The sequence below is a fragment of the Benincasa hispida genome, chromosome 11 (assembly GCF_027475165.1).
Source record: "Benincasa hispida cultivar pf3 chromosome 11, pf3_genome.v1.1, whole genome shotgun sequence".
NCBI classification, from domain to species: Eukaryota; Viridiplantae; Streptophyta; class Magnoliopsida; order Cucurbitales; family Cucurbitaceae; genus Benincasa; species Benincasa hispida.
The window spans coordinates 15358399-15379663 of record NC_143488.1 but is presented as its reverse complement, the minus strand read 5'-3'; the positions used below and the strand labels follow the sequence as shown (position 1 = coordinate 15379663).

The window sequence follows — 21265 nt, the reverse complement described above, 5'->3', positions numbered from 1 at the left end:
AGGATGAGACAAGAACTGGGAATCATGAGCCTTTAAGGACTTGAACTTTCAAGGGCGAAAGTTTCTTAAGGAGACAGAATGTAACATCCCGAATTTCAGGAAAATTTAAGTTAGTTATCTAAAATTATTGAGTTTTAATTTCCCTTTCATTTTTTAAAATTGGAATTAAATTAAAATAATTGAAATTGAAAATATTTTATTGGGTAAATTGAATTTAATTGATTGGATATTCAAACTAATTATCTTAAAAATATTGAATTTTGCCTTCCTTTGATTTTCAATTTTTGAGCCAACTTAAAACAATTTAGGAGATAATTAATTTTATGTAGTTTTGAATTGATTTAAATATTTAAAAGGATTTAATTTGTATCAAATTGATGGAATTTATGCCATTTAATTTTGGTTTTTGAAGCCTAAATTAAGGTAATTTGAGAAGTTAATTGATTTATTAATTTAATAGAATATTTGGAGAGTTTGAAGATATTGTGATAAAAATATTTTATTTATCTTTTAAAAATTTGAAAAAATAATGAAAGAATTGAGATTTTTTAAAATTAAAGGAGAGTGAAAAGAGACTAAAAATCGGGGAGAAAGTAATTTGGTTTTTTAACGATAGCTCCCACAAAAGTGTCGATTTCTAGAGTTTGAACCGTTGGATTGTGCTCAAATTCGGTCAGTCTGTTACAGACATATGGATTTTCGTTTTGAACGGTTGGATTGTTGTTTGAAAATCTGATTTGTTCGTAATCGCTGCTGAATAAAATCTATAAAACTGAAAATCCCTTCTCTCTCACTCTCACAAACTCTCCTCATGCAAGACCCTCACTACCAGCCACTAACCTAAACAATTTAGGTCATCCGACAGCAACATCCGCTGCCTATCTATGGTTGTCACTGCCACTGATGCCATTGTAACCGGAATTGATATCTTGGGTAAGTTATTTGGTATTTTATGGGTTTTCTTGGAAGATCTTGAATATCCATCAAATTTTGGTTTAAATTATGGCTCACCCATATTGTTTTGATGTTAAAATTGGATTTTGGAGACACTCAAGGTGCTTTTCGATAAGATTAAAATTATTAGGGGTGTTTTTTTTTTGTAAGGTTTGGGGTCTTTGTTAAGAATTTTTGGATACCCACTAAATGTCGGCTTATCTTTTGTTTGAATTGTGATTTTTGGAAGTTGGATTAAAAGGTCTAAAGTTGCCGTCTATTAAAGTTAAAGATTGATTTTGGTGATATAGTTATTGGATTGTGTTGATTTTGAAGCTTCGAAGTGGTTTTGGGATCAAACCACGTGTTGGGTAAGTTGTTTGGAGACATTTGGTTTAAGTTGGGATTGGAACTATATTCTAAATGATGGAATTAATTTTGATTGTTGGTATAGGGTTTGATTCAAGAATTGAAGGATTTTGAAGTGTTGTTCACCAAATTTGAGATTAATTTCGAGACAATTTAGGTAACTAAATGGACCTTGGTACTGTAAATATTTGGTCTTAATGGATGATGTAAATTAGTTGATTGAGAATTTTGGCCTTATTTTGGAAATTCTAATTTTTGGTTTATCACTTAGGACTTGTTCGTGATCTTTTGGGCAAATAAAAGTTAAGGTTGTTTGAGCTCGTATTAACTAAAACTTGTGGTAAGTGACTTTCTACTGGTTCGTCTTCGAATTAGTCGTCCCTACTACTTGGACTGTTTATTTAAGACTACTTGGACTATTTCTTGAAATTGCTAAGACATATTTGACTGATTATTCTAGACTGCTTGGACTACAAAATAATGAATGATTGAACTGCATGATTTAATGGCATTGACTGATTGGATCAAACTGTTTTGGACCATGATGAATGTACTATTGACTAAGATATACTAAAAATTTTACCCCTAAGATAAACGACTATAAAATGTAACATAGAAGTTATATGAAAACTGATGCATGCTAAGTTATATGGTTCTTGTTAGCTTTTCTTATCTGGGCAGGTGTACACATCGACTTATTTATGTTCCTTCGGGTTCATGTCTATGATTGATTTGTGGACCTTCGGGTTACACATTATGAATGATTTATGTTCCTTCGAGTTCATGTCTATGACTGATTTGTGGACCTTCGGATTACACACTACGACTAATTCATGTTCCTTCAGGTTCATGTCTATGACTAATTTGTGGACCTCTGGATTACACATTATGACTGATTCATGTTTCTTCGGGTTCATGTCTATGACTGATTGGTAGACCTTTGGGTTACACACTATGACTGATGCGTGCTCCTTCAGGATTACTACGACTGATATGATGGGTATACACCGATACCTAGACAAACTAGCTACCAGGTAACCTAGAGGGCCCAGTAGTGGGTCACTTACTGGATATTGTTATACTCATCCTTTATTCCTTTATATTTTTTAGGGAATGATAGGAATAGGTTGGCAAATGATAGAAGGGACTCGTGACAGAGCTATATGGGGACAAGAGAAATCGCTTCCTCTCATTCTATGTTTTTGTCATTTGAATGTTTTGAAACTAGAATTTAATGTCAGACAACAAATTTTAATGTTTTGAATGTTTTCTTTATGAATATTATTTTTAGGGGACCTCGAATAAAAACTTTATTTATTTATTATTTATTTGTTTTCTAGTTTATTTTGGAAAAACTATCCTTATCGTTTTAATAAATTTTTTTGAACAAAATATCTGGGTTTTATATGTGTATTTAGTTGTAACGACCCTTGTTAGAGTGCTCGAAAGGTTGGGTCGTTACAATAAAATCCAATGATTTTTTTTTGTTAGAATCTTAACTTTATCTTGGTGACTTTTTTGTGATCTATATTGAGATGCTCATTCAAAATTATTTTTCTTATCTCAACAAGATAGTAGGTACTTATAGAGTATATTAACATGCAGCGAAAAAAAACACAATCAATAAGTACTATAATTACACTTAATTCGAGTTTAAAACATGCATTGAAACATAATTTCTGAAGAGGGTTTCTTGAACACAATACCTTTGATGAACACTCTTCAATTCCAGTTAAATTCTACAAATTGATGCTTCAAACTTATAGTAGACCACCACATAGATCTTCTCTACTAATCTTTTGCTTGGATTGTATGGTGTAAACACTGAATTGAGCTGGTTTTTGTGAGAAAGAAGAGGGTTTGTACAGGGATGATTTATGCAGAATTTTATGGGTTTAATCAGATTGCATCAAGTCTGAATTGAAGTTCAAAACTTCAATTTATACATAAAAATCATGCAATAAACTTAACATGTCTGATGCCATGAAATTAAAGTGGCATGAGGTGTAAAATTGAGTGGATTGGATTTTCCCACTTTCAATTTCAAATTTAATTTTTATTCTTTAAATTTTGATTAATTTAATTTAATTAAAATTTGATTTTCAAAAAATCAAATTCAATTTTAGTCTTATAATTCTTAATTTCTATAAATTCAAATTTTAATTAATCAAATTTCTAATTTTGAACCATTTCAAAATTTGAATAAAATTGGATAATTAATTAAATTTAATATCAAATATTAAATATTATATTACCTCTCATCTAATATTTAAATATTTAGAACTTTCCAATTTGTTTAATTTTGATAAAATTAAACGTTTCAATTTTATCAAATACAATTAATAGGAACCCTAATTGAATTTGATCATTTCAAATTCTAAACCCTAATTTCAAATCTCATCAAATTCACTCAATTCACTAATCCAATTCACTATTCGTTAACTACCAAGACATACCACTATAGCTCGATAGTTGCACTATCCTCACTGTAGATATATTTCTGTTCATTTTAACCATAATTGATAAGTTGATCCTTCACAGGTCGTTCGTATTTACAACTAGGTCAAAATTACCGTTTTACCCCTGTAAATATATCTTGCTCCTTAAGCTTCCACTGATCCTTTATTGAACGATTGATTTATAATCCAACTTATAAATCATAATCCTCTCAATCATGAGAGGATGGGGCCCCGTTGTTCAAGACTAGATATCATCGCTTAAGAGAACAATCTATCTACTAACCCTAAGTTGGGTAGGAGTGAATTTCATCTTGCAAAGCTATGTCTCTAGCTATCTATCCGGTCTTATCTTCAAAATGGGAGGCTTATTGATCAGTGTTGTTGGACTACTCTCACCTATGCAGATCAAAGGTTAATCCCGAATAAACAAGAGCTCATAGTTAGCTCAGGATTAAGATCGAGTTTTCCTAGGTCATTGAATTTGAAATAGTCAGTTTTAACAGTAAAGGGTTGTTATAAAGAAAAGTGAGTATCTCGAGGTCCATTCTTATGCAAACTTATTGCACAGGATGCCTCCACTCACATGTCTCCACATGAATGATTTTTGGACCACATCAATTGTATCGATATACAAAATGGGCCACATCTAATAGTGTCACCAGGATGAGGTACCCAATCTCATCCATATACTCATAGACCATTTTGGCTATACTAGAACTTGATCCTCTTTTATGTCGCCACATAAAGTTAAAGTATTCATATTATGGCCATGAATTTGTTTATTGAATTTTTAAAAAAGAATGCAATATCAACAACAACAACTTATTGAATAAAATACTCAATAATACTTTTATTGATAAATAGAATATATTAATAATATTTACGAACTATGAGTTTAAGACATTCCCAGCAATCTCCCACTTGGACTAATACTCTAGTGAGACAGACATATAAATATATAATGTTTACAATATTGAGAAATATAAAGAGAAAATATAATAAACTAGGGCATCTAAAATACCCTTGACATTCTCCCACTTGCCCTAAATTATGATGCTCATAGTCCTAGTCCGATCAAGTGACCCTCAAACACTTTAGCCGATAAAACCTTCGTAAAAAGATCAGCAAGGTTGACTTTTGAGGCTATCTTCGTGACTATCACGTCTCCTCGGTATACGATCTCTCTAATGAGATGGTATTTTCTTTCAATGTGTTTTCCACATTTGTGACTCATTAATTTCTTGGAATTTGCAACTGCACCGCTGTTGTCACAATACAAAGTAATAGGCAGGTGCATATTTGGAACTACTTCCAAATCTATTAGGAACTTGTGCAGCCATGCTGCTTCACATGCAGCTACATATTCTGCTTCCATCATGGAGTCAGCTATACAACTTTGTTTAATGCTTCTCCATACTATAGCTCCTTCATTAAGAGTGAAAACTGATCCTGGAGTAAATTTCCTATAATTTACGTCAGTCTGAAAATCAGAATTAGTGTATCCTGTAAGAATCAAATACTTCGGCCCATACACAAGCATATAGTCACTCGTTCTCTGGAGATACTTGAGGATGTTTTTAATAGCAGTCCAATGACTATGTCCAAGGTTAGATTGGAACCTGCTGACAATTCCAACTGCAAAGTATATGTCGGGACGTGTACACAACATAGCATACATCAGATTCCCAACTGTCAATGTATATGGAATTCTTTGCATTTCCTCAACTTCTTAAGGTGTCTTAGGTCACTGTTCCTTTGACAAATGAATTCCATCAAAATTATTTTCCAAGGTACCTTCTAATCCTTTGTATCAAGAAAACCATCTTCAAGCTTAAGAACCATACCAAGAACACATAAATTATGGTCATAATGGCCTTGTTTTCTATCAAGAGGAGAATTGTGGTCGACATTTTCAAGAAAGAGCAAGAAATCCACCAAGACCTTTCATCCAAAGAAATCAACTGGGTATGAACAATTATAATCCAGTTTTTGAACAACATCATCCTTCTCATAGACCTTTTCTTCAAAATGTGGTTGGGTTTGATTTTGGAACATCAAAGGAAAAAGAAATTGGTTGGCAAAGTTTTTCTCGATTTTCATATGAAAATCATGAGCAACAACACCGATTCAAAAATTGCAAAGAATGGGTTCAAGAATTGCTTCAAGATCAAGTGGGCATTCAACCTCCAAGAACATGATATGTTCCTTCAAGAACATCAAGACAACCCACATGGAGTCCAAAATCGAGTGGTCATACTGCAAGAACATCAAGATGGGAGTAAAAATCTTAATGTTTATCTTAATTTTTTACATCTTTATTTGACTATGCTCCCAATAGAACCGATTTTAATTGTTGTTGCCCTCCTCAATATGAGACTCTTTTCTAATGCCACTCGGGAAGAAGTATGTTATAAAATCCCAATTTTCAAAAAATCATAGTGATCATAATGTAATTCAAGCCTATGGGGAATCGAAGAGCTGAGAAGAACTTTGGTGGATATGACTTATGTTGGAAGAACTTTCTTTTTGTACAATCAATGAAGGCTATTGATTCATTTGTTGGATTTTATGTCCTAAATCTCATAGTTTGTAAATTGATAAACATATTCTGTTTTGTTTTTCGATAAAATTGTTATTGAAATTGTAATCTTGAATCCAATAAACTAAGGTCATGAGGCTATTTAATGTAGACTTGAACTTTATATGATGACATAAAACATGGATCAAGTTCGAGTATGTAGCCTAAAATGATCTATAGTATAGGGAAAAGGTTGGGCATCTTGTTCTGGGGACACTATGGATGTGGCCCACTTTGTAGTTAGTACAAACGATGTGATCCTGAATCATTCATATAGAGATATGGAGGCATCATATGGAATGAGTTTGTATAAGACTGAACCACGACTTAGTCACTTGTACTTTATAATACCGTTTACTGTATAAAACTGACTAATTCAAATTTGATGACCTAGGTAACTCGATCTCAATCCTGAGCTAACTATGAACTCCTGTTTATTCGGGATTATCCTTAGATCTGCATGGGTAAGAGCAGCTCAATAGCGTTGGCTCAATAATCCTCCCATTTCAGGGATAAGACCAGATAAATAGCTAGGGACATAGGGTGCAAGACATACTTCACTCTTACCCGTCTCTAGTGGTAGTAGATAGGTTGTTTCCTTAAGTGCTGACTTTGGAATAAGAACAAGAGGCCCCACCCTCTTACTAGGCTGAGAGGAACTGGATTTGATGGTTGGACCACAAATCAATTGTTCTTTAGAGGTTCAGTGGGATTGAAGGAACAAGAAGTGTTCTCAGGAGTAAAATGGTATTTTGACCCAGCCAAGACCACGAACAACATGTGAAAGATTGACTTACTGGTTATGGTTATATCAGATGGATAGAAACATATCTATAGTGAGAAGAGTGCAACTACGGGACTTTAGTGGAATGACCCGTTAATTAATAAATGTTGATTAATTAGGTTAAAGAGTTTTACCGGTTAATCTCGGATTGTTGGAGCCTATGATTTGTAGGTTCATTAAGTCCCCCTGCTAGCTCATATGGATTAAAATTAGAACAGTATGTTGGATTAATTCGAATTGTTCGAATTAGGAAAAGGGATTAAAACCGACAAGTATATGCGATATCGCTATCGGTTTTTTGTATAGCACTCTATATTCAAATGTAATTTGAATTTCGAAAATATGAATGCGGATTCATGTTCGAGAGGTCAAAATCAGTCAAAATGGTCAAAACTATAAAAAGTCAAAGGGTTGACTTTTTCGCTAAAAGTCAAAGTTTGACTTTGACCAAATAGAAAAAGACCATTTTGCCCTTAACTAAGAGTTAGTGGAATTATCCAACATTTGTTGGATAATTCCACTAACTTAAGTGGACTATGTGTAAACATTATAGAATGACACATAACCCACTTTGGTTTAGTGTTTTATGAGAATTTAGGTCAACTCTAGTGGTGGTCCGGAAGAGTTCGGGTCAAGATTTAGCGAGAAAAAGCGTTTTTCCGGAGCTACAAAGGTTGTATTATATCCCTTTTAATTTACTTTTTTTCCTATATTTGCATGCTATTTTCCTTTTAATTAGAAGCAATTAGAGTGTAATTAGATCCTTATTCTACTGCGTATGTCTCGTGTTCCATCATCACTAAGGAATGAGTTTTTTTTTTTTGCTTAAATATATTGACTTGGTCAACGGGTATGCCTGCAACGCTTGGAATCTTGATGAACTTGATGAAAATTTTATGTTTTGGACTTTTTTTCATAATATTTTTCTTCAAGTTGTAGGAAGTTGGTTTGACCATACTTCATTGTATAAGATGTAGAAGGTAATTAGATAAAAGTATAGGTTAATTCCCTTTTTATCCTCCATTTGTATTCAAACTCTATAAATAGGAGTCTTCCCTCTCATATATGGATAACAATTTAATAATACTTCTACTTTCAAGATTTCTCTAAGAAGTAGTATACATAAAAAAGGACTGACATTCTTGCAAAAAGACTTCTTGGATCTTCGTCAGGTGATGCTAGTGTAACTTCATTAAAACCAAAAGATTGCATTGATGACGAATTAGATAAATGCTTGGAAATTTTAAATAACATGGAGAATATTGATGATGAAACTTATACCAAAGTATTGAAGCGTTTGATTGAGGAAAAATCTTGGAAATAGTGGCAGAGGCAGAAATTCTATATGGGGGACACTATATGCAAAAAATATCTATAAATGAATGTAAAAAAGTATTCATAACTTCATAAATGAACTAATTTAGTACATTAAAATTTTTCTCTACGAGTTTTCATGATTTAAAATCGATCCATGATAATTTTAGTATCTAACTTATCAAATAAATCATTTTCAATATAGGCTATAGGACAATCATTCATCTATTGATATTCTATTCGCAATCGAGTCTTTACAATATGCATAGCAGAAAATGTTCTCTATACAGTAGCTGTGGCAATAGGTAATATCATTGTCAAGGTGAGTAATCTGTAAACTAATGGATAGACCTTATCTTTATTCGTCAGGACCATTTTTACTGAAAGATCACATATGCCTTTTAGCTCAATAAACTCAATATGTATATCAATAATGTAATTTTGAAGTTGATCCTCAAGCATAGAGAGTTCAGTAGATGAAAAGTCTCTTGGGTAAAATTGAGTAAGTTGACTAAGTTTTTTTTTTATCAAAAGAAACAAATAAATTACTCGGATTTAGACATACCACACAGAGAAGCAATTCAATATTTATTTCAGTAAAACAATTATTCAACTCTTGAAGTTGCATATCAATGACGACATATAAATTTTCAACACGATAATGATGTAAATTTGTAACTGGTTGAGATTTTCGCCTTTGTCTTCCTCGAATTAGAAATAGGTCATTTATTTTGCTTGAGAAAAGTCATTTGTAATTCCCAAGATAATTTTGGTAAAATGTATATGAAAAACAAAGTCAAAAGATAGAATTGAACTTATTAGAGTCTTTGCTTCATATTTTTGTTCTAAATTTGATCCACTTTGCACAATTATCTCAAGTACATCAACTATTGAAGAGAACATCGTAATAAAACTCATTAAAGTAATGTAATTCCCATTGAGTATCTCCTAAACGTTTAATCATTGTCTCCTAATTCAATCCTCGACCACTTAATATTTCACCATTATTTAAAGCTTAAAAAGTTTCCATTCTATGTTTCTCTTGTAGAATATCTCGACATTTTGCTGACGCCTCAATTACATTCATGACATTTGTAACAATAAAAAACAGACTAGCAATTTTTACATGATTTTTAGTAGTAGCTATAAAAGCTAATTGAAGTTGATGAGAAAAACAATGAATGTAAAAAGCTCATTCATTTTCTTTTAAAATAAGTGCTTTCAATCCATTGAACTGACCATGCATATTACTTGCTCCATCATATTCTTGTCCTCGTAAACTAGCGGTGCTTAACCCATGTTGAGAAAAACAATCATCTATGGCTTTATTAAGTGAGAGAACTTGTATCATTGACATGTATGATTCTAACAAATCGTTCAATCATATGACCTTTATCCACATCCAATACAATTGACATCTACTCCTTTGAAGATATATCTTTTGATTCGTTTATAAAGATAGAAAATTGTTTGTCACTCATATCTTTTATAACCATATTAACAACTTCTACTGCAATGAAATGCACAATATCTTTTTTAATATTGAGTGAAGTCAATTTCAAATTATCTGAGGAATTTTTCAAAGTTACAACTTCAATATCCTTATTATGGTTGCATGATAACGAGCAGAAATGCACGTTATCATAGTGCTAAGTTCTTAAACAATGTTGGATTGTGTTGATAAAATATGATAAATTGCGTCCATTAAGCATCGTTTTCATAATATTGCAGTCGCATGCGTTCAACGCATTAGAGCAGTTGATTTTTGTATTTTTGTGCAGAATACGCGTTAACGCAATGCAAGAATTTCAATCATAGGAATTCATTGGTAGAGCGCAACTTCACCGCAAGGTTTTGCGTTGATCGTGCTCACAAACATTCGTCCAAGAAGAATCGCCGCAACTTGGTCAGCGCAACATGGTGGGCACATCTAGGTGAAAGGCCAATTAAGCGCGGTGGGACAGAAAGCTGATGACAGTCGAATCTAAATTAAGTTGACAACCGATAACGGTCACAAAGTATATTCAGCTTTTTTCGGTGACAATTATTCGGCGTGTTAGTCAGGAATTAAAGCTATCTCATCTATACAATCAGGAGAGAGAAGCCGCCTTTCACCATGGATGCTCTATAAATACCAAGGGCATTCTTCAGATAAGGGATTAAGTAGTTAGAGACTTCATACTTCATTTCGCATGTCTTTGTTCTTAGTTTTCTTTTCATTTTAAGGTGCACGCGAGGGAAGAAGTTGTGCTAGAAGATCGTTCCGATAAGCTTGGGAGAGTGTCGGATCAAGGACAGAGAAAGGGCTGACGCCTACGGAAGTGGGAGCATCTTTAGAACATAATAGAGATTTTAGTGTAAAAGCCTCGGTCAGCAAGAAATTGCTACCAGGCTCTGTACCTTTAACTTCCATTGTCATTTTGTACTTAACTCATTTATAAAAATGGAATTTCCTCCTCTATACTTGTTCATTCTTTGTTATTCACGCATGAGTAACTAAATCGGTTGAATGTTTTGAGAAGTATTTAGCTAGCACAACTAGAGAATCTTCATTCTTTGCAATTATCTTGTTTATGTATGCTTCATTCATTCATTAGAGATACTCGGGAGGGTAGTCTAAGGACAGGATCTAGACTTGGGAAGGTCAGGTTAGAATCTAGATTCGGAAGAGCCTGATTAGAATGCATGAACAAGAGATAGGCGCTTAGGAATGAGCACTATTTGTTATCAATGCTTGGGAAGGTCAGGTTAGAATCTAGACTTGGAAGAGCCAGATTAGAACGCATGAACAAGATATAGGCGCTTAGGAATGAGCACTATTTATTATCAATGCATCGCATGCATCCTAGAGATAGGATATGATTGTATGCGGTCACCTTGTTTTTATGCATTTTGCATCATCACATAGGACAAGAGTAGAGACTTAGAGATGAGCTCTATGGATATTTTGCATTCAACACATGCATCCTAGATTTAGGAGCATCACATTTACATTGGAAAATGACTTGCTGTGCATGGTTGTAACATGATCGCATAGTCTGACGCATTCCCAAGTAACACTAGCTAAAGATCTTCTCAACCCGTTCATCGCATACTCATTGCATCTATCAATGCAACTGTCTTTTCTCAACTCCGTCGAATTTGTTCATTTCTTTTTCATCAACGCAAACAAAAATCTAATACTTTATTTATTTATTCGGTTACTACAAAGTCCTTCATAAAAATTACCAATGCAAACTGTTTTCACAAGTCCCTATGTTCGACCTTGAACTTATCAGGAAACTCAGAGGAATTTACACTTGGATTTCGCTGGGGAAACTTGAGTGCACAACGAAATTCCATCAACGCATATCATTCATATTTTCACTGCATAAAACCAAGCATCATTGTATAACCATTGTAAAAGTTCAAGAAAATTACCTTGATTCTTCGAATCATTTGTCTCATCATGTCCACGAATACAAGTTTTTGTTGTAATAAAAATCAAATACAATCAATTGATGCACCTAATCGAGTTCGATACTCAACTTGTGCTTGGTCAGACATCCTATTTAAAAAAGTCTCATTATGTTGTTTTTGTTTCAAAAGAGCCTTACATTTACCCAAAGTTGTATTGTGTGCACTATTAGGACTACCAACATGAATATGCAATTCTTCTTTTTTCTTCCAATTAAAAAATCATTCACTAACAAAACAGTCACCTCCCCACTCTTCACTTACTTCTGGTTTGAATAGATAGCAACATAAACAACTGGCATCCTTTGAAATGCTATATTCTAGCCAATTAGAATATTCATTAAACCAAGCTGAGTTAAATCGTCTTAACTTTGTATCAAATTTCTCAAGTGAAAAAGTAAGATTTCGAGGCCGACAAGGAACTTTTAGCAAGAATGCTCTACGAACTTGATCTCAAATATTATAATAATAATCATAAATTTTGATTATTAGACCAGGATCTGCAGATAGCTCTTCTAGATTGAATTTTGTATAAGATCGGTCAGAACCTAAAACATTTTTCTTCTTTGAAGATGATGCCTCTATTGTCTCTATTGTTGTTTTTCTTTTATAATATTTCTCCAGATTAATTTTGAATTTACTCTACAAAAATATTAATAATAAGAATACTACATTCTATTATATAGATTTAAAAACATATAAACTTAAAGTCAAAGAAGATTTTAAAACTTACTTACCAAGTTCATATATCCATACGAGTGAAAACAAATAATCCTCCAACTTGAACTCTGAAATTAATTTTAAAAATCTATACGAGTTATGTGCATGTAAAAATAACATGAAAACAAACGAAAATATATAAAGAGTGATGTGAATATAAAAATTATGTAAAAAAATTAATAGCACAATAAAAATATCTCTCCATATTAAATTAGAACTAACTCTAGAAAAGTATTCACAATAAAAATATTAAAATTTATTACATAGATTTAAAAGTATAAGAACTAAATAGTCTAAGAAGATTTCAAACTTACATATCAATAATATGATATGTATAGCCTACCGAGTAACAAAAAAATTATCTTGTACAACTCTAAACTAATATATATAACGAAAATTATGTAGGAAAAGAAAAGTAAACATTACCTATTTAAGAGAACATTATTGAGAATTGAGATTAAAAATTTTCCTAAATTTTGAAGGAAATTAAAAAACTTCCACATAAAACAAAAGAATTGCACTGGTTCTTTATTTTTTTGGAGATCGATCTACTTTATATTTTAACTTCGTACATATGCCTGAATCTAGGAGATGAGGATTTATCAATTACCTTTAACTATCGAAGTTCTAACCTCGAGGTTGATGGTACAAGCACTATGCCAGTTGAACTATGCTCATGTTGGCTAGCTGAAGTTATATCATTTGTAAGGATACTAGTTTGTGTGAGGGAAGACTTAGTTTGTTATTATTTCCAAGTTAATATGTCGTGGACTTGTCATACCTTGTGTAACTAAAGATGTTTAGTTGACTAATTGGTATCTTGTTGTTGATACAATTACATTTACTTTGTGTTTGAAAGGTGTTAGTTGTTTTTATTAATTCTTTATGTTATTTGAACATGTTAAACAGGTGGTATTAATTATGAATTTATGTCACAACTATTTGAAAAGTTTTTTACTTTTTGATAATAATGTGGTGAATTTGCTTGAAGAAGATCATGAACATGAAGATGAAGATATCTTGATATTTTTTTTTTGTTTAGTAAGGGAAGAATTGCATAAAACACAAATGCTTAGACAGCCATGTAGAACTTCTACACTTAGAGGCACAATTACATGATTGAACTGCAAAATGCTAATAACACAAGATGCTATGATTGTTTTAGGATGAAAAGAGATTCATTTGTAACATTTTGTGAAGAGTTAAAAAACACCACTAATCTAAAAGCTTTGAGATACTTGACTATTCAAGAACAAGTTGCCATATTTTTGCTTACTATATCACATAATGAAAGGAATCGACTTGTAGTAGAAAGATTCCAAGATTTAGGTCACACAATCTCATGATACTTTAATTGTATTCTAAAGAAAGTTTATCAGCTCGGAACGAAGATTATCTATTCTTCGAAATCTGACATTATTCCTATAGAGATAATGTTTAGTCTAAATACTACCATTTTTAAGGCAATTTTCTTGACTAATTATTATTTTATAAGTTATTGCAATGAAAATTTGCGTGAAATAAATAATTTTTTTTTAATAGGATTGTGTTGGCGCAATAGATGAAACTCACATTAGTGCATTTGATGAAAGGAATAGGATCTTTTTTAATAGGATTGTCCTTACTATATCAAATAATGAAAGGAATCAACTTGTAGTAGAAAGATTCAATGATTCAAATCACATAATCTCACGATACGTTAATTGTATTCTAAAGAAAGTTTGTCAGTTTAGAACGAAGATTATCTGTGCTTCAGAATTTGATATTATTCCTCTCCACCATAGTATTGATGGAGAAAACATTAAGGAACTAATGAGCTTGAAACAATGTTGGAATACCTTAGGAAAGAGGTAAGTACAATGCTTAGGATTTACAAAAATTAACATGAAAAAATTCATTATAAAATGAGATTGAAAATAGATCGTTTCTTACCGATTTGTCGTTACCATTGAACAATCTTTTGAAATCTAAGAACACCACTTGAAACAACTTTGAAAACATACTATTCTCTTTAAGAAATGTGATTTACATCACTAAGATAGGGGCTAGGGAAGAAAATTTTATATTTCTTGAGGCTCTTTTGGAAGAGAAATGGGAAGACACTTTGGAGACTTAAGAATGAAGACTTTTTGGAATGTGAGCAAGCCTATTTTTTCTCTCCAACATGTATACACGACCAAAAAGTCTTGAAATAGGATTTTTTACTCTTCAAATTACCTATTTAAACTCTTAATTACCTTTGCATGGAAGCTCAAAAGGTTGGACTAAAGAAACTATATACTACGATTGAAATTAACTTAAGTTATGACTAAGATTATTCCTATTTCTTATATACTCACTTTAAATAAGTATCCATGAATAAATTTCAACTCTTGTATTTTAATTCCTTAATGTTCCTGTTATGCATTCTTAATAATTTAATTAAGTACTTATGACCAAAAGTTACAAACTACAAAAAGAAATAATAATAATAATAATAATAATAATAAATGTAAATAATAAGACCATACATGCATCCACTTAATATCACATCCTTATCAAGTTAATTAATTATGTATTTATATTCATTATTCCCTTTTAATATTCAAATAACTAAATATAAATATAACTAAGTCATTAATACTTAGAGTGAATTTTTAAATTTTTAATAATTATATGCAAACAAGTATGGAAACTGACCTTGATAAACAAAATTATATTAATTAAGCTTAATAATTCAATTATCAAAAATTAAGTTTCCAATAGATCCTAAATTAAATTTAAATAATTTATTACACTAGTTTATCTAAAATAGCAAAAACATAATAATATTATAAAATTATCAAAATAGCCTTAATGGTTGTGGGTCTCTAAATGAGTTTTGTTATGAAGTCCACCGTTGATCACAAGATATTAGTAAACAACAAACCTAATTAACTAGATCCCACTTCTTATATTATCATTGATTGATTATGTTTATCTCGAACCATACGTGACCTTGATATTTGTTTGCTTTCTAAATCTTAATAAGTAAAGTAATAGAAGTGTTTATTATAATAACCATGTAAGTGAAGTCGTTGGGAGTGAAATAGAATTGTAATAAAATACGATAATCAAATTGTTTCTTAGAATTAACCATGTTGAAGTCGATCCTTTATTCTTCATCCCAGTTCCTGCCCTTATTTGCCTCTTTATTAATTTATTATAATAATTATTGTTATGATATTGTTATTATTATTATATTTAAACTTTAATGGTCAATATATTGAAACATTTAAATTTAGATTATACATAAGAATAATTTGATAGGTAATTATTTTTTTTCTACTAAAAATTTTGATTTAATTTCTCTTTGAATTCTATGGTAGCTACCACAATACACCTTATATAATAACAACCATAAACTATACATAATAAAATCATGTATATAGATAAACAGTTTTCTTATTTTTTTCAATAAGAACATAACTCAATCGACATGTACTTATACTATCAATTTCAAGATTAAAGATTTTTTATTCTCCATCATCTCAAATATTGGGGTTGAATTCAAACCTTAAGGTTAATAGCCAATTGAGCTATGCTCATGTGTTAGCTCCCACCATTTACCATCCGCATTTAATATATATTTTTACAAAGGTATAGAATTATAATAAAATATAATGGACCTCACTTTCTGAGATCAAGGTACAATCAAAATACAAACACAACTAAAGGAATTAAGAGGATAACAAAGATAAAGAAAACAAATACACAAAAAAAGTGCACAAAATTCAAGGAAAATTATCATAGGGAGGTGAACCTATCGAAGTCTCCTCGATAGAAGCCCCAAGCAATAAACACAACAAAGAAAAATCTCATACCACACAATCTAACTAACCACTTAGAGAAGGCGCAAAGTAGCTCTATGGACATAAAGATAATGTTTGCTTCAAATATGATAAACAATAGCACACTAAGCGACTCTTCAAACCTTATACTTTAAATAATCGTCCACACTAAAGTGACAAATCCAATCGAGCTATGTGCGCCAATGAGCGAGCGATTCTGTGGGAACACACTCCCCAGAAGGCATGCACATCCTAGACAACATGGCTAAACGTTTTTTGTTGTATGGATTTGAACATGATGTTTGTTTACAAACTTTCTTTACAATTTAAACAACAGATTGAATGTTGAACACCTTAAAGAGCCTTAACTTAATTTTGTTTGTTTAATAGAACATATAAAATTCAACCAAGAATGCATACCTCACCCATTAAAAAAAGATTATTTCATAATATTTTGCCCAAATTATTAAAAAAAAAAACTAAACATCTCGTTTGATAATTATTTGTTTTTAGTTTTTTAAAATTAGGCTATAAAAACTAATTCCACCAATTGATTTATTTGTATTATTATCTACAATTTAGGAGTATTTTAAAAAACCAAGCTAAGTTTTAAAAACTAAAAAAACGCAGTCTTAAAGACCCCATTTGATAGTCGGCCTTATTTGGTAGCTATTTCATTTTTGAAAATTAAGTCTATAGATACTACTTCCACTTACAAATTTCTTTCTTTGTAATCTACTTTTTACTAATGATTTTTAAAAAAAAAAGCCAAATTGTGATAGCTTTTAAAATTTTGTTTTTGTTTTTAGAATTTGGCTAAAAATTCAATTATTGTACTTAAGAAAAATGCAAATTATTGTAAGAGATGGAGAGGTAATAGATTTAATTTTTCAAAAATCAAAAGCCAAAAATGAAATAATGATTACGAAAGGGCAAACAAGGCCGTTTTTATTTTTTGTTTTTGAACATTAAGCTTATAAACAATAGCTTTACACATGATTTCTTTGTTTTATTATCTATTCCTTATGAATGTTTTTAAAACGAAGTTGATTTTTAAAGGAGAAAAAAGGTTTTTGAAAACTTTTTTTATATTTGAAATCTTGGATAAAAATTCAAATGTTTAGTTTGAAAAATGAAAATCATACTAAAGAAGTTGTAAGAAAGCAAGCACACAATTTTAAAGAACTAAAATAAAAACTATGATCTCATTGGTAACCATTTTATTTTTAGTTTTTGGTTTTTGAAAATTATATATATATATATATATATATATATATATATATATATATATATATATATTTTACCCCACACTTTCTTACATGTGGTTTTCATATTTCATATATATAACTTTGAATTCTTAACAAAATTTAAAAAACAAATACAAATTTTTTAAAATTACTTTTCTTCGGCCCCGATAACCATTTGGTTTTTGAAAATTATGCTAAACACTCTTTGCATCTATGAATTTCTTGTTTTGTTATCTACTTTTTACAATATTTTAAAAAATCAAGTCAAGCTTTGAAATCTAAAAAAATGATTTTTAAAAATTTGTTTTTGTTTTTTAGTATGACTAAGAATTCAACTATTTTACTTATGAAAGATGTAAAACATTGTAAGACATAGAGTGAACGGAGCTCGAATGATCAAATGAGACATTCAAAACTTGCTTTTGTTTTTTGAATTTAGCTAAGAATTCAAATGTTTAGTAAGGAAATATACAAATCATGATTAAAGAAAATAAACACATTTAAAAAATCATACATATTGGGCCTAAGTTATTTTGGCCTAGTTTGGTAACCAATTTGTTTTTTGTTTTTAAATTTTGAAAATTAAACCTATTTACTCTCATTTCTTTACAATAATTTACATCTTTCTTAAGTACGAAGAGTTGAATTCTTAGTCCAATTTTAAAAATAAAATCAAGTTTTTCAAAACTTTTTTTTTTTAGTTTTCAAAATTTAACTTGGTTATTGAAATCAGGAGTAAAAATATATAACAAAATAAGAAATTTAACGATAAAAGAGGGATTTATAGACTCAGTTTTCCAAAACTAAAACTTTACCAAATTACCCTTAAATATTTAGAAGTATCCATATGTGTTTACACTGGGGTAACATACTCAATAAAAACAAAAAGATAACAAAAATCTTCATTATATCTTATTTGTTAGAAAAGAGTTCGCATAAAAAATCCATGCATGAATAATTAAGTCAATTAATTTTGTAAGTTCTCCATAATCTTTTTTCTTCCCTTCATGATTTGGATTTTTAATTTTGGGAAATTTTTAAAAATAAAAAAATATGTGAAACTATTTACATGAAATAGTAAAATTTTAATCTTTTTTATAGAAGTTGGTAAAGATTAATAAAAGTCTATCAATGTCTATCATTAATAGAAATGGATAGAAATCTATCACTAATAGAACACTGGTAGATACTAATATCAATATTTTTTTTATTATATCTGTAAATAATTTGATATGTTTCTATATGTGAAAATTTCCCTTTATTTTTTTAAAAATTAAGCCTAAAAATACTATTTTCACTTCTAAAATTTATGCTTTATTTATCTACTTTCTACTAATGTGTTCAAATATCTAACCAAATTTTGAAAACTCAAAAAAAAAAAAGTAATTTTTGAATTTAGCTTGGAATTCAATAGTTTTACCTAAGATGGATAAACCTATGGCAAGAAATAATTACCAACTGAGATTTTAATAATTTATTTTTGTAAACAAACCTTAAAAAAAATGGCAAATGGAATTTGGATCCAAGAATCTGTAATCTAGAAGTAGCCAATGAAACTCATCCAACTCACCTCCCAAAATCTCCCTTCCTTCCATTCTCATCCTCACAATCTATATCTCTCTTCCCAACTAAATTATATGATCCTCATATCCTTCTTCAATTATCCATTCCAAATCTCTCACACAACATTATCACCACCAATGGCCACCGCCGCCTCTTCCTCCGCCATCTTTGCCGCCCCTACCTTCTCGGCCGCCGCCACGAGGCAGCAGCCAACCCCCACCGCCGTATCGTTCCAAGGCCTCCGCGCACTCCCAAGCGTGAAATCAAGCCGCCCGGGAGTCGCGATCAAGAGCCGGAGATCGGTGGTGGTGAAGGCGGAGTTGAACCCATCTCTAGTGATAAGCCTAAGCACAGGGCTGTCCTTGTTCTTAGGGAGGTTCGTTTTCTTCAATTTCCAAAGGGAGAATGTAAGCAAGCAAGTGCCAGAGCAAAATGGGTTGACCCATTTTGAAGCTGGTGATGTGAGGGCTAAAGAATATGTTAGTCTCTTGAAATCTAATGATCCTGTTGGGTTTAATATTGTTGATGTTCTTGCATGGGGTTCTATTGGCCATATTGTTGCTTACTATATTTTGGCTACTTCTAGCAATGGCTATGATCCTAAGTTCTTCTAAATGTTGTATTATTGTGGCTTTGTATAGCTAAATCTTCCATCATTTAATTGCTTTGAGAACTTTGTATCTCTTTTTAATGGTGTTTTTGTGGAATGATATTGGGAAAAAGGGAAGATGGGGTTTGTGAGTTATGCTTGTGTATGATTATTATTGCAATGGCTCTTTTGATCACATGTAACTACTTGTTTAATTTTGCTGTTGAACTCACAATATCAGTGCAGAATTACATTTTGGCTGTGTTGATTACTTGATTTGTGAACACAAATGGCAATAAGTTTTGAAGTTTGCTTCTAAGTATAATGTATATGTATATTTTATGTTTAGGTTCGATTTAGTCTATAAATTAGACTTTCAGATTTTAATGGAACATTAGACCTATTTGATAACCATTTAGTTTTTGGTTTTTAATTTTTTAAAATTAAGTCTATAAACACCATTTTCACCTCTAAATTTCTTGTTTTGGTATCTTATTTCTACCAATCTTTTAAAAAAGTTAACTTTTGAAAACTAAAAAAATAGTTTTTAAAAATTTGTTTTTGTTTTCAGAATTTGGTTAAAAATTCAACGTTTTTACTTAAAAATGATGCAAACCATTATTAAATAAATGACAGAAAATATAATTAATTTTAAAAAACCAAAATGATTACCAAATCAAGTTTAACCTTTCAAATTTGTGTTGCTAAAAAAGAAAACTTTCAATTTTGTATTCAATAAAGTTGTGAATTTCTAAAAACATGGTAGAATCAATTAACGATCTATTTGAGGCACAAAACTTATAAGACTTAAGTCAGATAGTTCTTGGTGATGGTCATGTGACTTTTTGGATCTATCTAAAATCAATTTTACCAAGTAACATACACTTAAGGATTGTTTGGGAGGTTGGAATGTAATTAGGATTACTGAGAATCTGATGGATATTGGAATGAGTGAAGAATCAAGAGAGAAACGAAAATGGGATCCTAAAGCGTGAAAACAATGGAAAAGATGTTAGGTTAAAAATTATGGGAACGAAATGAATTTGGTAGTAGAAATCAGGCCCAAAATGCTCAACCCAAACATGAACTTTGTATTACATTATATTACAAACGCATTCCATTACGTGCCCCAAACACCCTACAAGATGTATTGAAGATGTATTGGAGAAGTAAATCTCAAAAATTGAAACTTGTAATTCAAAGAAAGGAGATTCATGAAGAGAAGATATAACTATTACATGGTTTTATAAAATGAACACAGCAATAGAATTAAAAGCTTTAATTTTCCCAAAAAGCTTGCAAGAGAGAGAGGAGGATTAAGTTTAATTAGTGGATTTGAAATCTCAAACCGAGTCACCAGCAGCCTCAGACTTCCGACCTAAATCAGAGAGGTTGGAGCCGACGGAGCCGCCACGAGACATGGTGGAGCTCCGGTGACGGCGGC

General features: G+C 31.1%; 1 protein-coding gene and 1 pseudogene across 1 annotated transcript; one reads left to right on the top strand and one right to left on the bottom strand.

Annotated features, from left to right (window-relative positions):
* Positions 1 to 9452: 9452 nt before the first annotated feature.
* LOC150032426 (uncharacterized) lies at positions 9453 to 19264 on the bottom strand (annotated as a pseudogene).
* Positions 19265 to 19335: 71 nt separating this feature from the next.
* On the top strand, positions 19336 to 20017 carry PSAG (photosystem I subunit G). Its single transcript, XM_039047086.2, has one exon. The coding sequence runs from the start codon at positions 19370 to 19372 to the stop codon at positions 19844 to 19846; it is 477 nt and encodes a 158-aa protein (XP_038903014.1). The 5' UTR covers positions 19336 to 19369; the 3' UTR covers positions 19847 to 20017.
* Positions 20018 to 21265: the final 1248 nt, after the last annotated feature.